The 22,753-nt window shown below is 42.8% G+C and overlaps 2 protein-coding genes across 2 annotated transcripts; both read left to right on the top strand.

Annotated features, from left to right (window-relative positions):
• The first annotated feature begins 3,228 nt into the window (after positions 1-3,228).
• LOC106569551 (zona pellucida sperm-binding protein 4) lies at positions 3,229-12,250 on the top strand. The gene is made up of 8 exons (XM_014141012.2): positions 3,229-4,800; positions 4,878-5,065; positions 9,034-9,131; positions 9,270-9,427; positions 9,546-9,738; positions 11,392-11,536; positions 11,647-11,722; positions 11,956-12,250. The coding sequence occupies exons 1-8, from the start codon at positions 3,564-3,566 to the stop codon at positions 12,048-12,050; spliced, it is 2,190 nt and encodes a 729-aa protein (XP_013996487.2). The 5' UTR covers positions 3,229-3,563; the 3' UTR covers positions 12,051-12,250.
• Positions 12,251-16,202: 3,952 nt separating this feature from the next.
• LOC106569564 (zona pellucida sperm-binding protein 3-like) lies at positions 16,203-22,432 on the top strand. The gene is made up of 8 exons (XM_045693671.1): positions 16,203-16,251; positions 19,724-20,220; positions 20,294-20,412; positions 20,495-20,598; positions 20,668-20,845; positions 20,930-21,133; positions 21,212-21,303; positions 21,381-22,432. The coding sequence occupies exons 1-8, from the start codon at positions 16,203-16,205 to the stop codon at positions 21,431-21,433; spliced, it is 1,296 nt and encodes a 431-aa protein (XP_045549627.1). The 3' UTR covers positions 21,434-22,432.
• Positions 22,433-22,753: the final 321 nt, after the last annotated feature.

The raw sequence follows: 22,753 nt of genomic DNA on the forward strand, positions 1-22,753 counted from the left end.
GACCAAATTTGATTGGTCCGGACCAGATCAAATCTGAACCAATCATAGACACCGATGTTTCACAAGTTTGGACAGCACAGTAATGAACAGTACAGTACAAACTTGTGAAACAGATATTTTGAAAAAAAGGGTCGCATAAAAAACAGAGGGAGATTTTACCCAAATTGGTCTACATGGACAAGTTCTGGCCTGGTTTAGGTCTTATCTGTCGGAAAGATATCAGTTTGTCTCTGTGAATGGTTTGTCCTCTGACAAATCAACTGTAAATGTTGGTGTTCCTCAAGGTTCCGTTTTAGGACCACTATTGTTTTCACTATATATTTTACCTCTTGGGGATGTCATTCGAAAACATAATGTTTAATTTCACTGCTATGCGGATGACACACAACTGTACATTTCAATGAAACATGGTGAAGCCCCAAAATTGCCCTCGCTAGAAGCCTGTGTCTCAGACATAAAGAAGTGGATGGCTGCAAACGTTCTACTCTTAAACTCGGACAAAACAGAGATGCTTGTTCTAGGTCCCAAGAAACAAAGAGATCTTCTGTTGAATCTGACAATTAATCTGGATGGTTGTACAGTCGTCTCAATTAAAACTGTGAAGGACCTCGGCGTTACTCTGGACCCTGATCTCTCTTTAGAAGAACATATCAAGACTGTTTCAAGGACAGCTTTTTTCCATCTACGTAACATTGCAAAAATCAGAAACGTTCTGTCCAAAAATGACACAGAAAAATTAATCCATGCCTTTGTTACTTCTAGGTTGGACTACTGCAATGCTCTACTTTTCGGCTACCCGGATAAAGCACTAAATAAACTTCAGTTAGTGCTAAATACGGCTGCTAGAATCCTGACTAGAACCAAAAAATTTGATCATATTACTCCAGTGCTAGCCTCCCTACACTGGCTTCCTGTTAAGGCAAGGGCTGATTTCAAGGTTTTACTGCTAACCTACAAAGCATTACATGGGCTTGCTCCTACCTATCTTTCCGATTTGGTCCTGCCGTACATACCTACACGTACGCTACGGTCACAAGACGCGGGCCTCCTAATTGTTCCTAGAATTTCTAAGCAAACAGCTAGAGGCAGGGCTTTCTCCTATGGAGCTCCATTTTTATGGAATAGTCTGCCTACCCATGTGAGAGACGCAGACTCAGTCTCAATCTTTAAGTCTTTACTGAAGACACATCTCTTCAGTAGGTCCTATGATTAAGTGTAGTCTGGCCCAGGGGTGTGAAGGTGAACGGAAAGGCTGGAGCCACAAACCGCCCTTGCGGTCTCTGCCTGGCCGGTTTCCCCTCTCTCCACTGGGATTCTCTGCCTCTACCCATATTACAGGGGCTGAGTCACTGGCTTACTGGTGTTCTTCCATGCCGTCCCTGGGAGGGGTGCGTCACTTGAGTGGGTTGAGTCACTGACGTGGTCTTCCTGTCTGGGTTGGCGCCCCCCCCTTGGGCTGTGCCGTGGCGGAGATCTTTGTGGGCTATACTCGGCCTTGTCCCGGGATGGTATGTTGGTGGTTGGAGATATCCCTCCAGTGGTGTGGAGGCTGTGCTTTGGCAAAGTGGGTGGGGTTATATCCTACCTGTTTGGCCCTGTCCGGGGGTTTCATCGGGTGGGGCCACAGTGTCTCCTGACCCCTCCTGTCTCAGCCTCCAGTATTTATGCTGCAGTAGTTTATGTGTCGGGGGGCTAGTGTCAGTCTGTCACATCTGGAGTATTTCTCTTGTCTTTTCCGGTGTCCTGTGTGAATTTAAATATGGTCTCTCTAATTCTCTCTTTCTCTTTCTTTCTTTCTCTCTCTCGGAGGACCTGAGCCCTAGGACCATGCCTCAGGACCACCTGGCTTGATGACTCCTTGCTGTCCCCAGTTCACCTGGCCGTGCTGCTGCTCCAGTTCCAACTGTTCTGCCTGCGGCTATGGAACCCTGACCTGTTCACCGGACGTGCTACCTGTCCCAGACCTGCTGTCCCAGACCTGCTGGAACCCTGACCTATTCACCGGACGTGCTACCTGTCCCAGACCTGCTGTTTTCAACTCTCTAGAGACAGCAGGAGCGGTAGAGATACTTTCAAAGATCAGCTATGAAAAAGCCAACTGACACTTACTCTTGTGTTACTGACTTGTTGCACCCTCGACAACTACTATGATTATTATTATTTGACCATGCTGGTCATTTATGAACATTTGAACATCTAGGCCATGTGCTGTTATAATCTCCACCCGGCACAGCCAGAAGAGGACTGGCCACCCCTCATAGCCTGGTTCCTCTCTAGGTTTCTTCCTAGGTTTTGGCCTTTCTAGGGAGTTTTTCCTAGCCACCGTGCTTCTACACCTGCATTGCTTGCTGTTTGGGGATTTTAGGCTGGGTTTCTGTACAGCACTTTGAGATATCAGCTGATGTAAGAAGGGCTATATAAATACATTTGATTTGATACCGTAATTCTGTTACCAAACTTTGCATCTGCACAGTTCTTCCAGTAAATGTGTTTCTGTGAAATGATCTGTGTAAGTTATTCAAAGTAGTCCTTGTGCGTAGAGTTGTATGGTTTGTTAAACTTTGAAATGAATGGTTTTTGTTTGGCATCCATTTTAAAGAGAAAAATCTTAGTCAAAGCATACATCCGTTACCTTGGAAATGCCTAACTGCATGTTCTAGGTTTAAGGGACCACAATGGAAATATGTCACTTACTTTATTGTGTTATCCCTGTCAAGTTTGTAAAATATGTGCAATGTATGTATATGCATTTTTTTTACTTTCAAATAAAATCAATCAATCAATGAACCATAGCCCTAGCGCTTGTGTAAATATGTAAGTATTGGATAGCTTTAAAGCAATATGGTGAAAGCTTAACAGGGCTGCAATCATATTGTTTATACCTATCCAATCATTCAGATGTACCTGAAGGGCATAAGAAGTGTAATGGAGAAATGTAAGACCATTAATGTTCATATTTAGATTGCACGTGACTGACAATGTATAACATATTCAGAGCCTCTGTAACCCACATGATTCACATACAGTACTTCTCCAGACAGACACTCAAGGTGTCGACTGAATATTTGGAATGGTTTTACATGTCTCTTGTTCACTGATAATAGTAATTGACGTCAGCTAATCGCTGAAGGTCCTAGTACAAGGACCGAGGACACAGAGGAACACGTACACACATAGTGATGTATTACATCATATAGCTCAGGGTATATAAGCTGTGTTCTTCCTAATGGAGGTTGAACAATTTTTCTGCTTTGAAGCTGATTTTTGTTCCCTTGTTGCGATCTATTTTTGCAATTGGAATTGTATTCTTATATCCACTGGGACTACTAGTGGATATTTCAGAATAAGGCCAGTGACTCTAGTCTAACCAATTAGGTGCTGACTATTTAATTCCACAGAGTTAGAAAGGGATTGATTTTGATTACAGGGTCAGTTTCTAGCATTCTATTATACTCAATCAGGTATATATATCTGTATTAGGCGGAACAGGCTGTATAGGACAGTATTGCAGATACTGAAGAAAGACACTTAGCTTATATCTTATTATATCTTATTCAGCAGGTATGGCAGTGAGGTGGTGTTCCTATAGGTTTGTTATGTTGGTACTGTTTGCATGTTATGTTGATGCACAGCCCAACTGGAGGTTTCCTCCAACCAACAACCCGCAACCCCAAGTTAAGTCTAGGCAGCCACAGTGGCCAGAGCCCCAGTGGCCACAGCAGCGAACTCCACAGAAACCACAACAGCGGACTCCCCAGGGGCCAGAGTCCCAGGGGCCACAGTTGCAGAATACCCAGTGGTCAAAGCTGCAGAATCCCCAGTGGCCACAGCTGCAGACTCCCCAGGGACCACAGCTGCAGATTCCCCAGAGACCAGAGCCCCAGGGGCCACAGCTGCAGACTCCCCAGAGACCAGAACCCCAGGGGCCACAGCCCCATGGACCACAGCTGCAGACTCCCCAGTGGCCACAGCTGCATACTCCTCAGTGGCCACAGCTGCAGACTCCCCAGAGACCAGAACCCCAGGGGCCACAGCCCCATGGACCACAGCTGCAGACTCCCCAGAGACCAGAGCCCCAGGGGCCACAGCTGCAGACACCCCAGAGACCAGAGACCCAGGGGCCACAGCTGCAGACTCCCCAGAGAACAGAGACCCAGGGGCCACAGCTGCAGACTCCCCAGGGGCCACAGCTGCTGACTCCCCAGAGACCAGAGCCCCAGGGGCCACAGCAGCAAACTCCCCAGGGACCCGAGCCCCAGTGGCCACAGCCCCAGGGACCACAGCTGCAGAATCCCCAGTGGCCACAGCTACATACTCCACAGGCGCCACAGCTGCAGACTCCCCAAGCGCCACAGCTGCAGACTCCCCAGGGGCCACAGCTGCAGACTCCCCAGGGGCCACAGCTGCAGACTCCCCAGGAGCCACAGCTGCAGACTCCCCAGAGCCCGGCGCCGCAGCTGCAGACTCCCCAGGGTCCACAGCTGCAGACTCTCCAGTGGCCAGAGCCCCAGGGTCCACAGCTGCAGACTCCCCAGGGGCCAGAGCCCCAAGGTCCACAGCTGCAGACTCCCCAGGGGCCAGAGCCCCAGGGGCCGCAGCTGCAGACTCCCCAGAGACCAGAGCCCCAAGGTCCACATAAGAAAACTCCCCAGTGGCCAGCAGTAACTAAAACTCAAAATCAGAGATGTCAAGTAGAGTCTAAGGATACAGTGCAATGTGGAACCCCTAAAATTACTCTGGCTCAATGTGAGGCTATCGACTGTTGCTTCAATGGACAGCAGTGCTACTATGGGAAGGCAGGTGAGTGTCTGATAGATCTTCTTCCTTGTAATGATCTGTATTTGAACAAAACATTTATTTTTTCTCTCTTTCCCCAGTGACTGTGCAGTGTACCATGGATGCTCAGTTTGTGGTGGTGGTGGCCAGGAATGCCACTTGGCCCAAAATAGACATTGATACCATCATTCTGCTGGGGGGAAACAACGGCCCTTGCAGTCCTGTTGGCATCACTTCAGCCTTTGCCATATACCAGTTCCCTGTCACAGCCTGTGGTACTACTCTGAAGGTGAGTAGAGAGACAGAATATTCATTGTGTACACTGGCTCAGTATTAAAGGCCCAGTGTAGTCAAAAACAGGATTCCTGTTTTTTATATACATTTCCACACTATGAGGTTGGAATAATATTGTGAAAATTATGATAATGCCCTTTTAGTGTAAGAGCTGTTTGAAAAGACTGCCTGAAATTTCAGTCTGTTTTGGTGGGATGGAGTTTTGGTAGTAAATTAGTTAACAGACCATTAGGAAAGAAAGTTCCAAACCTTTCTGCCAATCACAGCTAGTTTTCAGTTTTCCCCTCCCCACTTAGACCACTCCCAGACAGTCCTAGCAAAATTCTTGCTTGAGAAATTGCTCTTTGCTAAGAAGCTATTTTAGTTTCTTTCTGACCATTTTAATTTAAACCCATCATCATTGTTACCCAGAAATGATTTGTTAGAGATAAAAATGGCTGTATTGTTGGACATTTAAAGGACAATTCCGCCACTTTTCAACTTCATAATCTCCAGCACCAAACCAGTGTCTATATATGTGAAAACAGCGCGTTTCTATGATCTGTGGTTAAAAAGCGAAGAAGAGCGAGCCTTAAAAAAGTGCTTCTCTGTGACATCACAGAGTAGAATTAAAAGTAAAAACGGTGATATTCAAAACCTGCAACAAGTTTCTAGCCCAAGCAGGGCTCTAATCTCCCAAATAATAATTGTTGTAATAAGGCTTCGCTGTACCTTTGTTTCCAAGTGCAAATTCGATAGAGTCATGGTTGCATCATTACTACAGCGAAAATGGCTTGCATCTAGCCCAACCAGGGCAAAAGATCTGACCCATATTACAGGAGCAACATTTTTATCTTCCTATAGCGGATCGCCGGGACTGCATTTTATATTCATAAACCATGTAATTTGGTATTTTAATTAGGATTCCCATCAGCTGTTGCAAAAGCAGCAGCTGTTGCAAAAGCAGCAGCTATTCTTCCTGGGGTCCACACAAAACATGAAACATAATACAGAATAACATAATACAGAACATCATTAGACAAGAACAGCTCAAGGACAGAACTACATAAAAAAAATTAAAGGCACACGTAGCCTACATATCAATGCATACACACAAACTATCTAGGTCAAATAGGGGAGAAGCGTTGTGCCACGAGGTGTTGCTTTGTCTGTTTTTTTTTAAACCAGGTTTGCGGTTTATTTGAGCAATATGAGATGGAAGGAAGTTCCACGCAATAAGAGATCTATATAATACTGTATATAAATGTGCCCTGGGCTGTTCTAAAATTACTCACGCGTTGTTAACAATTTGTTTACACATTGTTCCATCATTGGCAAGCTAGCTAACAACCTAGTAACTTTACCAGTATATCCAAACATTTGGGGACACAGAAGGAAGGAAAAGGGATACAGTGGGGGACAAAAGTATTTGATCCCTTGCTGATTTTGTACGTTTGCCCACTGACAAAGAAAGCATCAGTCTATAATTTTAATGGTAGGTTTATTTGAACAGAGACAGAATAACAACAAAAAAATCCAGAAAAACGCATGTCAGAAATGTTATAAATTGATTTGCATTTTAATGAGGGAACTAAGTATTTGACCCCCTCTCAATCAGAAATATTTCTGGCTCCCAGGTGTCTTTTATACAGGTAATGAGCTGAGATTAGGAGCACACTCTTAAAGGGAGTGCTCCTAACCGCAGCTTGTTACCTGTAAAAAAAGACACCTGTCCACAGAAGCAATCAATCAATCAGATTCCAAACTCTCCACCATGGCCAAGACCAAAGAGCTCTCCAAGGATGTCAGGGACAAGATTGTAGACCTACACAAGGCTGGAATGGGCTACAAGACCATCGCCAAGCAGCTTGGTGAGAAGGTGACAACAGTTGGTGCGATTATTCGCAAATGGAAGAAACACAAAAGAACTGTCAATATCCCTCGGCCTGTGGCTCCATGCAAGATCTCACCTCGTGGAGTTGCAATGATCATGAGAACGGTGAGGAATCAGCCCAGAACTACACGGGAGGATCTTGTCAATGATCTCAAGGCAGCTGGGACCATAGTCACCAAGAAAACAATTGGTAACACACTACGCCGTGAAGGACTGAAATCCTGCAGCTCCCGCAAGGTCCCCCTGCTCAAGAAAGCTCATATACATGCCCGTCTGAAGTTTGAATGATTCAGAGGACAACTGGGTGAAAGTGCTGTGGTCAGATGAGACCAAAATGGAGATTTGACGGTACATGGCCCCGTCCATCATCCCTTTGATGCGGTGAAGTTGTCCTGTCCCTTTAGCAGAAAAACACCCCCAAAGCATAATGTTTCCACCGCCATGTTTGACGGTGGAGATGGTGTTCTTGGGGTCATAGGCAGCATTCCTCCTCCTCCAAACACGGCGAGTTGAGTTGATGTCAAAGAGCTCCATTTTTGTCTCATCTGACCATAACACTTTCACCCATCTTTCACCCATCTGACCACAACACTTTCTGAAGTTTGAATCATTCAAACTTCAGACGGGCATGTGTATGAGCTTTCTTGAGCAGGGGGACCTTGCGGGCGCTGCAGGATTTCAGTCCTTCACGGCGTAGTGTGTTACCAATTGTTTTCTTGGTGACTGTGGTCCCAGCTGCCTTGAGATCATTGACAAGATCCTCCCGTGTAGTTCTGGGCTGATTCCTCACCGTTCTCATGATCATTGCAACTCCACGAGGTGAGATCTTGCATGGAGCCCCAGGCCGAGGGATATTGACAGTTCTTTTGTGTTTCTTCCATTTGCGAATAATCGCACCAAATGTTGTCACCTTCTCACCAAGCTGCTTGGCGATGGTCTTGTAGCCCATTCCAGCCTTGTGTAGGTCTACAATCTTGTCCCTGACATCCTTGGAGAGCTCTTTGGTCTTGGCCATGGTGGAGAGTTTGGAATCTGATTGATTGATTGCTTCTGTGGACAGGTGTTTTTTTTTTACAGGTAACAAGCTGCGGTTAGGAGCACTCCCTTTAAGAGTGTGCTCCTAATCTCAGCTCGTTACCTGTATAAAAGACACCTGGGAGCCAGAAATATTTCTGATTGAGAGGGGGTCAAATACTTAGTTCCCTCATTAAAATTCCATTCAATTTATAACATTTCTGACATGCGTTTTTCTGGATTTTTTTGTTGTTATTCTGTCTCTCACTATTCAAATAAACCTGATCCTTTCTTTGTCAGTGGGCAAACGTACACAATCAGCAGGGGATCAAATACTTTTTCCCCCACTGTATATATACTTTTTTATTATTATAATACAAAAACACTGTCATGGGAAGCACAAATAAAACTTCTCAAATCACCCAGAAAAACAGTTACATTCATCCACAAATAAGACCTCAATCAATACTTTAAAGTTTTTAAATCAGCAAGGGATTCCTGCATAGCTATAAAATGTGTAGTTTTGACACAGCCAGATCAACAGTAGAGGCAGAAGCATACATAAGAGTATAATCTGCATATAGATTAAGTTTACCATTAACAGATTGACCAATAGTGTTTATATAAAATTACTTTGTAATTTCAATGACAGGTATTCGTATATCAATATTTTACTTTTTTATAATAAACTAATATCTTTACAGTGTTACATATTTGTTTCTAAGTCACAACATGTGCTTCAAAAGTAGCTGGAATTTATATAAACCCAATTAAAAAATCGTATTTTTTGGTGCTCCTAAATTTCATGTGGTGCTCCTACATTTTTAATGTTGGGAGCACCAGTGCTATCAATGACATTTTTTAATTTAGAGCCCTGAGTCCAAGGTATTTTCTTGCTCCTCACATCACCACGAATGTCATAGTGTTTGAAAATCACTGTTTTTCAGTTTTTGATGATACCAAACTTAGAAATGTGCCATTTTCACAAATGTTGACACTGGTATTATGCTGGAGATCCTGAAAATGAGGTTTAAAAGTGGTGGAGTTGCACTTTAACGGTGGACTCTCCCCTGCAGGAGGAAAATGGTTATATGGTTTATGAGAACAGGATGGCGTCCTTCTATGAAGTGGGGGTCGTACCCCAAGGCGCCATCACCAGAGACAGCCAATTTGAGTGAGTCTTCTCTCTGTAAGATTGAATTTACTTTATTGATTCCCAAGAGCTAGTTTCCTGCATCCAGATTTAGCCCATAAAGTGTTGATATGCTTGAAGATCCTACTGTATCAGTCACTGCCATGTCTCCTTCTCTAGGCTGCTGTTCCAGTGTAAGTACTCTGATACTGCGGTGAAGGCTCTGGTTATTGAGGTGAACACTGTTCCTGCACCCGCTCCGGTTGCTGTTATGGGACCGCTCAGAGTGGAACTCAGACTGGCCAAAGGAACATGTGACACCAAGACATGTAAAGACGGTAAGGTTTATTTCATTTCAGACTTGTTCTGTGTCAAGTTGTAGAACTTCAAACATATTGTTTTTTATAATTGATTTTTACATGTGTTTTTTTTTCTTCAATCCTGTCTGACCTCCAGAGTCCAGTGCCTTCACATCGTTTTACACTGAGGAAGACTACCCTCTCACTAAAGTCCTGAGGCAACCTGTATACGTTGAGGTGCGCATCCTGGAGAAGAAGGATCCCAACCTGGTCCTATTGCTGGAGCACTGCTGGACCACCTCTGACCCCAGCCCTGTCAGCATGCCCAAGTGGGACCTCCTCATTGAAAAGTGAGTAACTACAATACTAATCCACCTGATTATGCATGTCTTGCTCTTTTTTAAATATGTATTTTGAACAATCTGTTTGACATTTCTTCATTGTGTGACTTCAGAATGCATCATCTACCACTATGTACACTAAATACAAATGAGAACGCAACATGTAAAGTGTTGGTCCCATGTTTCATGAGCTGAAATAAAAGATCCCAGAAATCTTCCATATGCAGAATTTTTGTTTACATCCCTGTTAGTGAGCATTTCTCCTTTGCCAAGATAGTCCATGCACCTGACAGGTGTGGCATAACAAGAAGCTGATTAAAAAACATGATCATTACACAGGTGCACCTTGTGCTGGGGACAATAAAAGGACACAAAAATGTGCAGTTTTGTCACAAAATACAATGCCACAGATGTCTTAGGTTTTGAGGGAGTGTACAATTGGCATGCTGTCTGCAGGAATGTCCGCCAGAGCTGTTACCAGAGAATTTAATGTTCATTTCTCTCCCATAAGCCACCACCAATGTTGTTTTAGAGAATTTGTCAGTTCGCCCAACCGGCCTCACAATCGAAGATCATGTGTAACCACGCCAGCCCAGGAATTCCACATCCAGCTTCTTCACCTGCGGGATCGTCTGAGACCAGCCACCCGGAGAGCTGATGAAACTGTGGGTTTGCACAACCGAAGGATTTCTGCACAAACGGTCAGAAACCATCTCAGGGAAGCTCATCTGCATGCTCATCGTCCTCACCAGGGTTTTGACCTGACTGCAGTTCGACGTTGTAACCAACTGCAGTGGGCAAGTACTCACCTTCGATGGCCACTGGCACGCTGGAGAAGTGTGCTTTTCATGGATGAATCCCGGTTTCAACTGTACCGTGCAGATGGCATGGCGTCGAGTGGGCGAGCAGTTTGCTGAATTCAACGTTGTGAACAGAGTGCCCCATGGTGGTGGTGGGGTTATGGTATGGGCAGGCATAAGCTACGGACAACAAACACAATTGCATTTTATCGATGGCAATTTGAATGCACAGATATACAGTACCGTGATGAGAATCTGAGGCCCATTGTTGTGCCATTCATCCATCGTCATCACTTCATGCTTCAGCATGATAATGCACAGCCCCAGATTGCAAGTATCTGTACACAATTCCTGGAAGCTGAAAATGTCCCGGTTCTTCCATGGCCTGCATACTCACCAGACATATCACCCATTGAGCATGTTTGGGATGCTCTGGATCGACATATGACAGGGTGTTCCAGTTCCCGACAGTATACTTTATATAGCAAGTTGGCCCAGCCAGTGAAAAGGAGTGGGACAACATTCCACAATCAACAGCCTGATCAACTCTATGTGAAGAAGATGTGTTGCGCTGCATGAGGCAAATGGTGGTAACACCAGAAACTGACTGGTTTTCTAATCCACACCCTACCTTTTTTTAAGGTATCTGTGACAAACATATGCATATCTGTATTCCCAGTTATGTGAAATCCATAGATTAAGTCCAAATAAATTTAGTTCAATTGACTGACCTCCTTTAATGAACTGTAACTCAGTTAAATCTTTGAAATTGTTGCATAATGCATTTATATTTTCATTCAGTGTATTTGGAATTGAGGCTTGGCAAACATTAAGTTTCTATTACTCCTCTCTCTTTCTCCAGATGTTCCTACCAGAATGATAAGTACCAGACCACCATGGTCCCTGTGGATCTCTCCTCTGGCCTTCTGTATCCCAGCCACTACAAACGCTTCATCCTCAAGATGTTCACCTTTGTGGATCACACTCTGGCTCCCCGCAAAGATACAGTAATTGGCTACCTTTATTCATACTTTATTCATACCTATTTGATATAAAACACACAACTTGATGTGCTATTGGCTTTTCACTAACTTATTTTATGCTGTACTCTTGCCAGATTTTCATCCACTGTAGTGCATCTTTGTGCTACCCTACTCCATGGGACTCCTGTGAACCAAAATGCAACAAACAAAGTGGGTACTATTCTCCCTTTACAAAGGCCTTGTTTGGAAACTATAGCCCATATTTAAAGTGTCTCGGAGTACGAGTGCTGATCTAGGATCAGATTCTTCCTGTCCATAATCTTAATCATTATCATGATTTAAAAGACAGCTGATCCTAAATCAACAATCCTATGCTCAGGCGCTTTGTGGTTGGGGAATGTGACCCAGGTTCTGTTCTTAACCGTTTCCATTGTGTTTTACAGGAAGAGATGTTGCTACCGTTGTTTGGAGGAAGACTAGGCAAACTGCTGTGGTCTCCAGTGGAGAAGTGGTCCTGGTTGACAAAAAGCCAGCCTAGCCTTCAAACTACTGATACTAGCTACAGTTGGTAGTAGGATATGAAATGATGTACTCCGTCCTTTCATACCCATTACAGTGTAGGTATTAAAGCACTGGCAGTACTTTTTCTACGAACCTTTTACCTGGCGATAGTTTCTAATTTCTTGATACGGAAGAAACGTGTCTCTTATAAACGTCCATGTCCAGTTGCAGGTGGTACTCCAAAAAACAGAGAATATTCAGAAAGATATTAAATCCACTTTTTGCACCGAGTGAGGAGTTCCCTCGCCTTGCATTTCCCAACATATTTGCAGGGACTGCTCTTTTCATGCTACACCGTGCTGAAACGAGTAGAAATAGACAACAGCGCGTCACACAGTGCGACCAAAACAAAGTTCTACACACATGCAAGAGGCATTTCTCATTAGATACAAACAGTGGATTTAATATTTTTCTGAATATTCTCGGTTTTTTGGAGTTCCATCTGCAACTGGACAAGGAAGTGTATAAGACTCTGGAACCTTCTGAATCGAGAATGAAGAATGTATCGTAAAGTTTAGTCTAAAGGTTAGTCTAAATCCTGATTATGGCTGAACAACAGTTTAGGCATGACATCAGACAAGCTTTAGCTCTGCCGCTAAATTTTGTGTTTACATGGCTCTAATAAAACATGGGTTCCTGATTTCGCTACGTATTTGTTTCTAATAAACAGTTGTACCCCCAAAAAAATGATTGACTTATTTGTGCATATAAAAAACCTACTCTCTTGCCACAGTAATGTGGATTTTGTATATCTTGTCAGGTTTGTTATGTGAAGGCATTGTCTAATTCCTGGAATCCTTGAAAGCAGTGGTCAAGGTTGTGTAGAACTATCATTCTATGCTAGGCCACTCCAACCCTGTTCCTGGAGTGCTACCCTCCTGTAGGTTTTCGCTTCATCCCCAATGAACCACACCTGCTTATAATAATTTGCTGCTTGATAAACTGAACCAGGTTAGTTAAAACTGGGGTTGTAGTGAAAACCTACAGGGTATCTCTCCAGGAGAGCCCTGTTTAAAGCCAAAACACAGAACAGTCAAAGTAGTTTTACTATACTGAACAAAAATATAAAATGCAACAATTTAAGATTTTACTGAGTTACAGTTCATATAAGGAAATCAGTCAATTGAAATAAATGAATTAGGCCCTAATCTATGGATTTCTCATGACTGGGCAGGGACACAACCATGTGGGTGCCTGGGAGGGCATAGGCCCACCCACTGAGGAGCCAGGCCCAGCCAATCAGAAAGAGTTTCCCACAAAAGGGCTTTATTATAGACAAAAAATACTTCTCAGCACCGCCTCAGTCAATCCCGCAGGTGAAAAAGATGTATGTGGAGGTCCTGGGCTGGTCTGCCATTGTGAGGCCGTTTGGATGTACTGCCAAATTCTCTAAAACAATGTTAGAGGCAGTTTATGGTAGAGAAATGAACATGCAATTCTCTGGCAACAGCTCTGGTGGACATTCCTGCAGTCAGATACCAATTGTGCGCTCCCTCATCTGTAGCATTGTGTTGTGTGACAAAATTGCACATTTTAGAGTGGCCTTTTATTGGTCCCAGCACAAGGTGCACCTGGTAATGATAATGCTGTTTAATCAGCATCTTGATATGCTACACCTGTAAGGTGGATGGATTATCTTGGCAAAGGAGATATGCTCACTAACAGTGATGTAAACAAATGTGTGCCCCAAATTTTTGGGAAATGTTGCATTTTGTGCATATGGAACATTTCTGGCATCTTATTTCATCTCATGAAACCAACACTTTGCCTTTTCTATTTTGGTTCAGTGTATATATGGGCAATTCCATGGTAAGAGATGAGACTGGTTTTTCACCTTAAAATGTAGGCTGTCAAATAAGCCAATGATTGCAAAGATAAACCATACAATTATCCACAAAAGTTTGGTAACAGTATGAAGGTTTTTGCTGTTTGTGCCATCATTCTGTTAAACGTAGCATCGGTATGTTAGTCAAATTGAGTAGAAATTGTTAAGTAGTTATTGTGCATAGTTATATGGTTTATTTAACTATGTAATCTTTTTTTAGTCTCAGTAGCTAGGTTTCCATTCAATTGGCGATAGATTTTCATGCGAATACTCTAGAATCCGTATAAAGAAAACATGCGCATTTTCCCACCAGTGGCGTTACCACTAAATTGACTTTTTGCAGATAAAAACCAGTGTGTAATTTATTAGTATGTTTCCATCGCATTTTTAATTCTACTAGTGGTTTTGTCACAAACTCTTGCTTTAAATTGCACCTATGCCTACTCTGGTTTTGCCTGGCACCTGCGCTCTAGCCAACAGCTCGCAGATACAGTGTGTGAAGACTAGTCTACATGAGATTATTATGGATAAGAGCGTGAATGTTTACTTGTCAAACGGAAGCCAAGCATCGATCATCATGTCACCAGAATAATAGCCTCGATATTTATTTGAAATGAGCATCAACCACATCACCTTGCACATTCACCACCATGTGAAGTTCATAAATTATTTTATCTGTAGCCTAGTAAATAAACTGCATGCTTTCCCGAGTCGTATAATAATGCACCAATTTGTAAGTCGCTCTGGATAAGAGCGTCTGTTAAATTACGTAAATGTAATGGGAGCAGGGGCGAAAATCTGATATCAACTTTGGAGGGGACAATTGCATGAAATTTTCTCAAGAGCAATTCCTGAGGGGGACACCAAAAGTAGTGCTGTAACACATAGCCTACATTGTAATATGGTAAATGTATATTGAGGAACCAAAGAAATAAAGTGTTTGCCGTACTCCTAACTACCGGTACCCAAAACTACACAACTAATCACAACAGCAATACCATTGCCTTTAACAAATCTTAGTTCCGTCACCAGTTTAAGTTGAGAGTGGGGGTATCCATGGCATTTTCCAATTATGTTCCTATTTTACAAGTCAAAAAAATTGAGAACCTTTCATAATGTTGCCAAACAAAGACTCAACAAACTTACCTGAGACTCCCTGTCTCTGCCAGTCTGTCCCTGCATAGCTGTCCCCAACTCTGCTGTCTGTGTGCCATCTGTTGCCTGCTCTGCCTAATGACATCATTGTGAAACATTTCCATTAGAATTTCATTTCTTTCTTATGAACATTTTATCAACTAGTCTGAGATATTAGGCTACTAGGGTTCTTACTTTGCGTTTTGGTGTACTGAAAAATACTCTGATGTCCATCTTTTATTTTTCTGCCATTTTTCTACCTGGCTGGCTGGCTGGCTACACACACACACACAGTGTGTAGGTTATTTACAGTAGGAGATGGGCTTCTATCATCTTCTATCATTCTATTTGGGCTTCGATCTAAAAGGTAGCTAGCAAATGTGAAACGGATTAAAATGACAAGAGTTGACAGCTGTATGAGTTCACCATTTACACAACATATGCTGCAACCTTTTGTAATTTTAATAGTTTGTTTCATATTGGCTGGCTTCCAACAATAGCTGAATTTGCAAAGCTAGCGAGCACCAATTCAGTTTCAGTGGTGTTTGCTATAATCTTTGCTACCCGGGTTAAATAAAGGTGAAATAAAATAAATAAATAAAAGTTCCCTTGCGACAATTTAGCTTTTGCAACGAGACCATTAAATATATTTAAGACAATGGTAGAAGAGAGTGTAGTTCTGTTCAGTTTGGACTTCAGTTTATCGCTAACCTTATCACAGGGACTTTGAACTAAGGAACTGGCAGTGGATCAAACCATTGTGAGGCAAAGGGTGGGGGGGTCGCAATCTTTTGAAACTTAAAAACGCGCTATTAAGTGTCTATAATCAGCACAATTGCTTTCATTGCGTATTATTAATATTATTTAAATTACATAGTTATGTTTCAGTGATATATTGGGGGGGACAAATCATATTTTTCCCAGGATGGGGGGGGTCGTGTGTCCCCCGTCCCCCCCGGGATTTCCGCCCCATTATGGGAGGACCACATAACGTATGTGACTCAAAGTTCACTTACACCGCTATTTCTCGCATAATTCATTTTACACACACAAAAAGATCCCACCATGTCGAATGAACAAATTGTCTGTCGGCATTTATAAAATTGTACCGGCATTTCATGTTTCCATCAGCCTGGTCGTGACTTCTCATGTGCCATGTAATTGATCCGCATGAAATTGTTGGATGGAAACGTAGTTAGTGATCCATACTATTATCCAAGTGAGCATATTGCCGCAAAGAGAAATTGGGGAGTTGGAAGATATTCCAGTGTAACAGAAGGCTTCAGGTAGACATATAATAGGTAATAATCCCAGAGTTTTAACTCTGGCCAAATTCATAATTGTATTATGCACCCCTTTCCCTCCTTATAGGTAAGATCTAATCTTCTATGATTACTATGCCTTCAATAATGTAAACTCAGCAAAAAAAGAAACATCCTCTCACTGTCAACTGTGTTTATTTTCAGCAAACTTAACGTGTAAATATTTGTATGAACATAAGATTCAACAACTGAGACAAACTGAACAGGAAGGTGTCAAAATCAAAAGTAAGTCAGTATATGGTGTGGCCACCAGCTGCATTAAGTACTGCAGTGCATCTCCTCCTCATGGACTGCACCAGATTTGCCAGTTCTTGCTGTGAGATGTTACCCCACTCTTCCACCAAGTTCCCAGACATTTCTGGGGGGAATGGCCCTAGCCCTCACCCTCCGATCCAACAGGTCCCAGACATGCTCAATGGGATTGAGAGCCGGGGTCGTCGCTGGCCATGGCAGAACACTGACATTCCTGTCTTGCAGGAAATCACGCACAGAAAGAGCAGTATGGCTGGTGGCATTGTCATGCTAGAGGGTCATGTCAGGATGAGCCTGCAGGAAGGGTACCACATGAGGGAGGAGGAGGTCTTCCCTGTAACGCACAGCGTTGAGATTGCCTGCAATGACAACAAGCTCAGTTCGGTGATGCTGTGACACACCATCACAGACCATGACGGACCCTCCACTTCCAAATCGATCCCGCTCCAGAGTACAGGTGCGGTGTAACGCTCATTCCTTTAACGATAAACGCGAATGATGGTGAGACAAAACCGCGACTCATCAGTGAAGAGCACTTTTTGCCAGTCCTGTCTAGTCCAGCGCCGGTGGGTTTGTGCCCATAGGCGACGTTGTTGCCGGTGATGTTTGGTGAGGACCTGCCTTACAACAGGCCTACAAGCCCTCAGTCCAGCCTCTCTCAGCCTATTGCAGACAGTCTGAGCACTGATGGAGGGATTGTGCGTTCCTGGTGTAACTCTGGCAGTTGTTGTTGCCATCCTGTACCTGTCCCGCAGGTGTGATGTTCGGATGTACCGATCCTGTGCAGGTGTTGTTACAAGTGGTCTGCCACTGCGAGGATGATCAGCTGTCCATCCTGTCTTCCTGTAGGGCTGTTTTAGGCGTCTCACAGTACGGACATTGCAATTTATTGCCCTGGCCACATCAGCAGTCCTCATGCCTCCTTGCAGCATGCCTAAGGCACATTCACGCAGATGAGCAGGAACCCTGGGCATCTTTCTTTGGTGTTTTTCAGAGTCAGTTAGAAAGGCCTCTTTTTAGAGTCCTAAGTTTTCATAACTGTGACCTTAATTGCCTACCGTCAGTAATAGAGGTCGAACAATGGTGATTTTTCAACTCCGATACCGATTTATTGGAGGACCAAAAAAAAGCCGATACCGAATAATCGGCCGATTTTTATTTATTTAGATATTTGTAATAATGACAATTACAACAATACTGAATGAACACTTATTTTAACTTAATATAATACATCAATAAAATCTATTTAGCCTCAAATAAATTATGAAACATGTACAATTTGATTTAAATAATGCAAAAACACAGTGTTGGAGAAGAAAGTAAAAGTGCAATATGTGCCATGTAAAAAAAAGCTGACGTTTAAGTTCCTTACTCAACATGAGAACATATGAAAGCTGGTGGTTCCTTTTAACATGAGTCTTCAATATTCCCAGTTAAGAAGTTTTAGGTTGTAGTTATTATAGGACTATTTATCTCTATACCGTTTGTATTTCACATACCTTTGACTATTGGATGTTCTTATAGGCACTATAGTATTGCCAGCCTAATCTCGGAGTTGATAGGCTTGAAGTTATTAACAGTGCTGTGCTTCAAGCATTGCGAAGAGCTGCTGGCAAACTCAGGAAAGTGCTGTTTGAATGAATGCTTACGAGCCTGCTGCTGCCTACCACCGCTCAGTCAGACTGCTCAATCAAATCATAGACTTAATTATAATATAACACACAGAAATACGAGCCTTAGGTCATTAATATGGTCAAATGCGGAAACTATCATTTCGAAAACAAACATTTATTATTTCAGTGAAATAAGGAACCGTTCCGTATTTTATTGAATGGGTGGTATCCCTAAGTCTAAATATTGCTGCTGTTACATTGCACAACCTTCAATGTTATGTCATAATTATGTAAAATTCTGGCGAGTTAATTACGGTCTTTGTTAGGAAGAAATGGTCTTTACACAGTTCGCAACGAGCCAGGCGGCCCAAACTGCTGCATATACCCTGACTCTGCTTGCACAGAACGCAAGAGAAGTGATACAATTTCCCTAGTTAATATTGCCTGCTAACATGAATTTCTTTTAACTAAATATGCAGGTTTAAAAAATATATACTTGTATTGATTTTAAGAAAGACATTGATGTTTATGGTTAGGTACATTTGGTGCAATGACAGTGTTTTTTTTCGCGAATGCGCTTGTTAAATCATCACCCATTTGGTGAAGTAGGCTGTGATTTGATGCTAATTTAACAGGTACCGCAATGATTATTTGCAACGCAGGACAAGCTAGTTAAACTAGTAATATCATCAACCATGTGTAGTTAACTAGTGATTATGTTAAGATTGATTGTTTTTTTAAGATAAGTTTAATGCTAGCTAGCAACTTACCAGTCTCCTCGTGGAGTGCAATGTAATCGGCGTCCAAAAATGCAGATTACCGATTGTTATTAAAACGTGAAATCAGCCCTAAATAATCGGCCATGCCGATTAATCGGTCAACCTCTAGTCCGTAAGCTGTTAGAGTCTTAACGACCGTTCCACAGGTGCATGTTCATTAATTGTTTATGGTTCATTGAACAAGCATGGGAAACAGTGTTTAAACCCTTTACAATGAAGATCTGTGAAGTTATTTGGATTTGTACGAATAATTTTTGAAAGGGTCCTGCAAAAGGGACGTTTCTTTTTTCTTTGAGTGTATATATTACTGGGACTGATACATACAAGTATTTGAAGTGGAGCAGGGCTATAGATTGTTTTGCCCTGTACCCACTGAATAAGTTGAGGGTTCAGTGGGTTGCAATTGCAACCCATATGCAACATAAAATGTTTCTGATAGAAATACAATATATGTAATTGACATAATTCTTTATACTGTATAGACATATCTGTTCTACATAATACATTTCTATGAATGCTCTGTAAAGTTGAGCCCTCCTCAGTAAAGCTCCAGGTGTACTTGATTTTGTCTGCAGGAAGGTGGCAAATGGAAGCTAAATGACATTCAACCTCACATTCCTCAGCACCTTTTTGGTTAGTCAGGTCTGGGTCAGAATCAAGCTGATTGCTGAAGGGGTTCGTCATGAGCAGACGAAGGGGCTATAATATGGTTTGACAAACTGCAGAAGAAAAACATAGATGTATTTGCACTGATGGTTTTCAGGCAATCATTTGCAGTGCTTCTGTTGGTTGTGTTGTTAGTGATGCTTGGGACTCCAGACGGTTTTATCCGAGATCAGGGTTTCTGCACGATGAAGTCCCAGCCAGGTTTGACTCTCAGAAGCCAGTGCAGGAAGAGCCTGTAAGACCGGACCATAGCAAGGCTGTTGAAGAGCCTGAGGGTTCCCAGTCCAAGCAGACCTCTGAGAACCCTTTGACTTGGAGCTATCCTAAAGTTGAAAAGCCTGAGCACAAGCCTACTGTGTCTGAGCGGCTGAAGCAGGTGGCTTGGTGTGGGCAGAGTGTGGTCCGTGTGGCGGTGAAGCAGGAACTTCTGGGGATTGGCTGGCTCATCCAGCCAGAGCGTATCACTCTAGGAGGTTGTGCTGCCACTGAGGAGGATGCTGAAGCTCATGTGCTCACCTTTGAATCAGAGCTGCATGGCTGTGGCAGTGAGCTGACGGTATGTCACATTTGTTTAACTTCCTGACAATCATTATTCTTATCTGATACATGAATTGTTATCCTGTTCCTAGATGAATGAGGATGTGCTGATCTACACCTTCACTCTTGTCTATGAGCCAAAACCTCTTGCTAACACTTCTACATTGAAGACCAGTGCAGCTATGGTTGATATTGAGTGCCACTACTTGAGGTAACTATTGTTGCGTTCTTCACTTTGACAACCCATATCATTCTGAGGTTTGAGTAATGCCGTATTCCATGTTTGTTTCTAGGAATCACGATGTGAGCAGCAATGCCCTGAAGCCGACCTGGATCCCCTACACTTCCAACATGGTGGCAGAGGAACTCCTCTACTTCTCCCTGAGGTTAATGACTGGTAGGTAAACCTAACTGGAAGCCTCTTCCTTTGTGTAAACCCCCACTGACATGCCACTCGTCTTTCCAGCTGACTGGCAGTTTGAGAGGCCCTCCAACCATTACTATCTTGGTGACATCATCAACATGGAAGCCTCGGTCATGCCGTACCATCACGTTCCCCTCCGTGTCTTTGTGGACCGCTGTGTCGCCACCTTGGCGCCTGATGTCCACACTGTCCCTAGATATTCTTTCATTGAGGACCATGGGTGAGTTTAGTTGTCAGTTTGAGTCCTCTTATATTACCTTAAATGTAACCCCTGAAGCCTAACGTTGACCCTTGGTCTCCTCAGGTGTCTGGTTGATGCCAAGTTGACCGGCTCCAGCTCCCAGTTCCTGTCCAGATCCCAGGATGACAAGATCCAGTTTCAGCTGGAGTCCTTCAGGTTCCAACCACAGAATGATTCCCAACAGCTCTACATAACATGTCATCTGAAAGCAACTGCAGCCTCTTCCCCCATTGATGCTGAGAACAAGGCCTGCTCTTTCACAGATGGGTATGTATAAGCTGAGTTGTGGGTATATTATGTTTATGACATGCTGCTATATAAACTAACCTTCATATATATCTGTAGCTGGAAGGCTGCAGGTGGGGATGACCAGGTTTGTGGCTGCTGTGACTCCAGCTGTGCTGCAAGCAAGGCTAGAGATCTTGACAGTGATTCAGGTAGGTGTTAAAGCCAGAGCTTTATCATATTACCCTGTTTTAGCTCATCACTAGTAATGTGTTTCTACTCTCCTCAGATTTGCGGTGGGAAGGTGAAGCTACCCTAGGCCCCATAATTGTCCAAGAGTAATATTACTATATTTTAACAACTTGTTTGGGGGAAATAAACTCATAAAATGCCATTTTCATGTCTGCCTCATAAACTACATGTGTCATAGTAAACATGAATCCATACACTCAATGTGGTTGCATAAGAATGAAGGTTACTTGAGGCGAAAGGAGGGTGGATGGGTACGTGTAACTCAACTGTCTAGCAACCCAAATGTTGTTTGGAAATTATCACGGCTACTTTGTAACTACTTAACATGTTAGCTAACCTTAACCCAACTGCTAAGCTAATGTTAGCTTCCTTGTCAGCATTAGCCATGTAGCTAATGTTGGAATTTGTAATATTATGCATATTGGAAATTCTTAGTTTTGTATGACGGGGCTGGACATCCACAAACTAATACACATGTATCATACTAAATTAAGGGAGATTTACTGTTGTCTACCCCAGAGAGCAGATCTAAATATCTGTCACTTGATGGCTACAGTAGGTGTGGCTTTTACTGTGAAATGCTTGCTTACGAGCCCTTTTCCCAACAATGCGGAGTTGAAGGAAATGTTAACGCAATAAAATTACTATATATAGGTACAAGGTGTAGGGGTAAAAGTTAGATGCACCTTGATTGCCTACGCAGCAGCATATGATAGGGAGTGTGAAGGAGTCAATGTAAATAGTGTAGCCACTTGATTAACTGTTCAGCAGTCTTATGGCTTAGGGTAGAAGCTAGTTGCAGCCTGAACACAGAAGTAAAGATATTACATTAAGACAATGCAAACATTTAACAAGCAAAGTAGACAGTTAATGCCTGACAGGTAATGTTTAACATTTCAGTGAGATTAGTAGCGGTCTAGTCATGGTTGATTGCATTAGATCCATTGGTGATGGATTTACTTTTTGACTGACAAATGTGATTGGGTAAATAATTACTCTATGTGATGGCGCTGCTTATTGTAGATTTAGTCGATGACCTGAACTTGCCTGTCTGGTTAAGTTATTTTGCTATTAAACTCTAATTGGTCTGAAAAATACTGGTTTCTTAAATTATTACAGAAAATCAAGACTGGATACTAATTTTCAGTGGTGTAAACTACTTTTAAAGTATTTAAGTAGTTTAATCTTCACTATATTTTGGGCAACTCTTACTTCACTACATTCCTAAAGAAAATAATGTTATTTTTCCTCCCTACATTTTCCATGACATGCAGAAGTACTTGTCACATGAGTAATGCTTAACAGGAGAGGAAAATGGTCCATTCACACACTAATCAAGAGAACATCCCTGGTCACCCTACTGCCTCTGGCCTGCCGGACTTACTAAACACATGCATTTTTGATAAATGA

Source organism: Salmo salar, chromosome ssa14 (genome assembly GCF_905237065.1).
Source record: "Salmo salar chromosome ssa14, Ssal_v3.1, whole genome shotgun sequence".
Lineage (NCBI taxonomy): Eukaryota > Metazoa > Chordata > Actinopteri > Salmoniformes > Salmonidae > Salmo > Salmo salar.

Excerpts from the sequence above, each read along its gene's own strand:
- LOC106569551 (XM_014141012.2), top strand. The coding sequence starts at position 3,564 with ATGGCAGTGAGGTGGTGTTCCTATAGGTTTGTTATGTTGGTACTGTTT. Across the intron at positions 5,066-9,033 it reads CCTGTGGTACTACTCTGAAG|GAGGAAAATGGTTATATGGT; the intron begins GTGAGTAGAGAG and ends TCTCCCCTGCAG. Across the intron at positions 9,428-9,545 it reads CACCAAGACATGTAAAGACG|AGTCCAGTGCCTTCACATCG; the intron begins GTAAGGTTTATT and ends TCTGACCTCCAG.
- LOC106569564 (XM_045693671.1), top strand. The coding sequence starts at position 16,203 with ATGAAATTGTTGGATGGAAACGTAGTTAGTGATCCATACTATTATCCA. Across the intron at positions 16,252-19,723 it reads TGATCCATACTATTATCCAA|AAGAAAAACATAGATGTATT; the intron begins GTGAGCATATTG and ends GACAAACTGCAG. Across the intron at positions 21,304-21,380 it reads AGATCTTGACAGTGATTCAG|ATTTGCGGTGGGAAGGTGAA; the intron begins GTAGGTGTTAAA and ends TACTCTCCTCAG.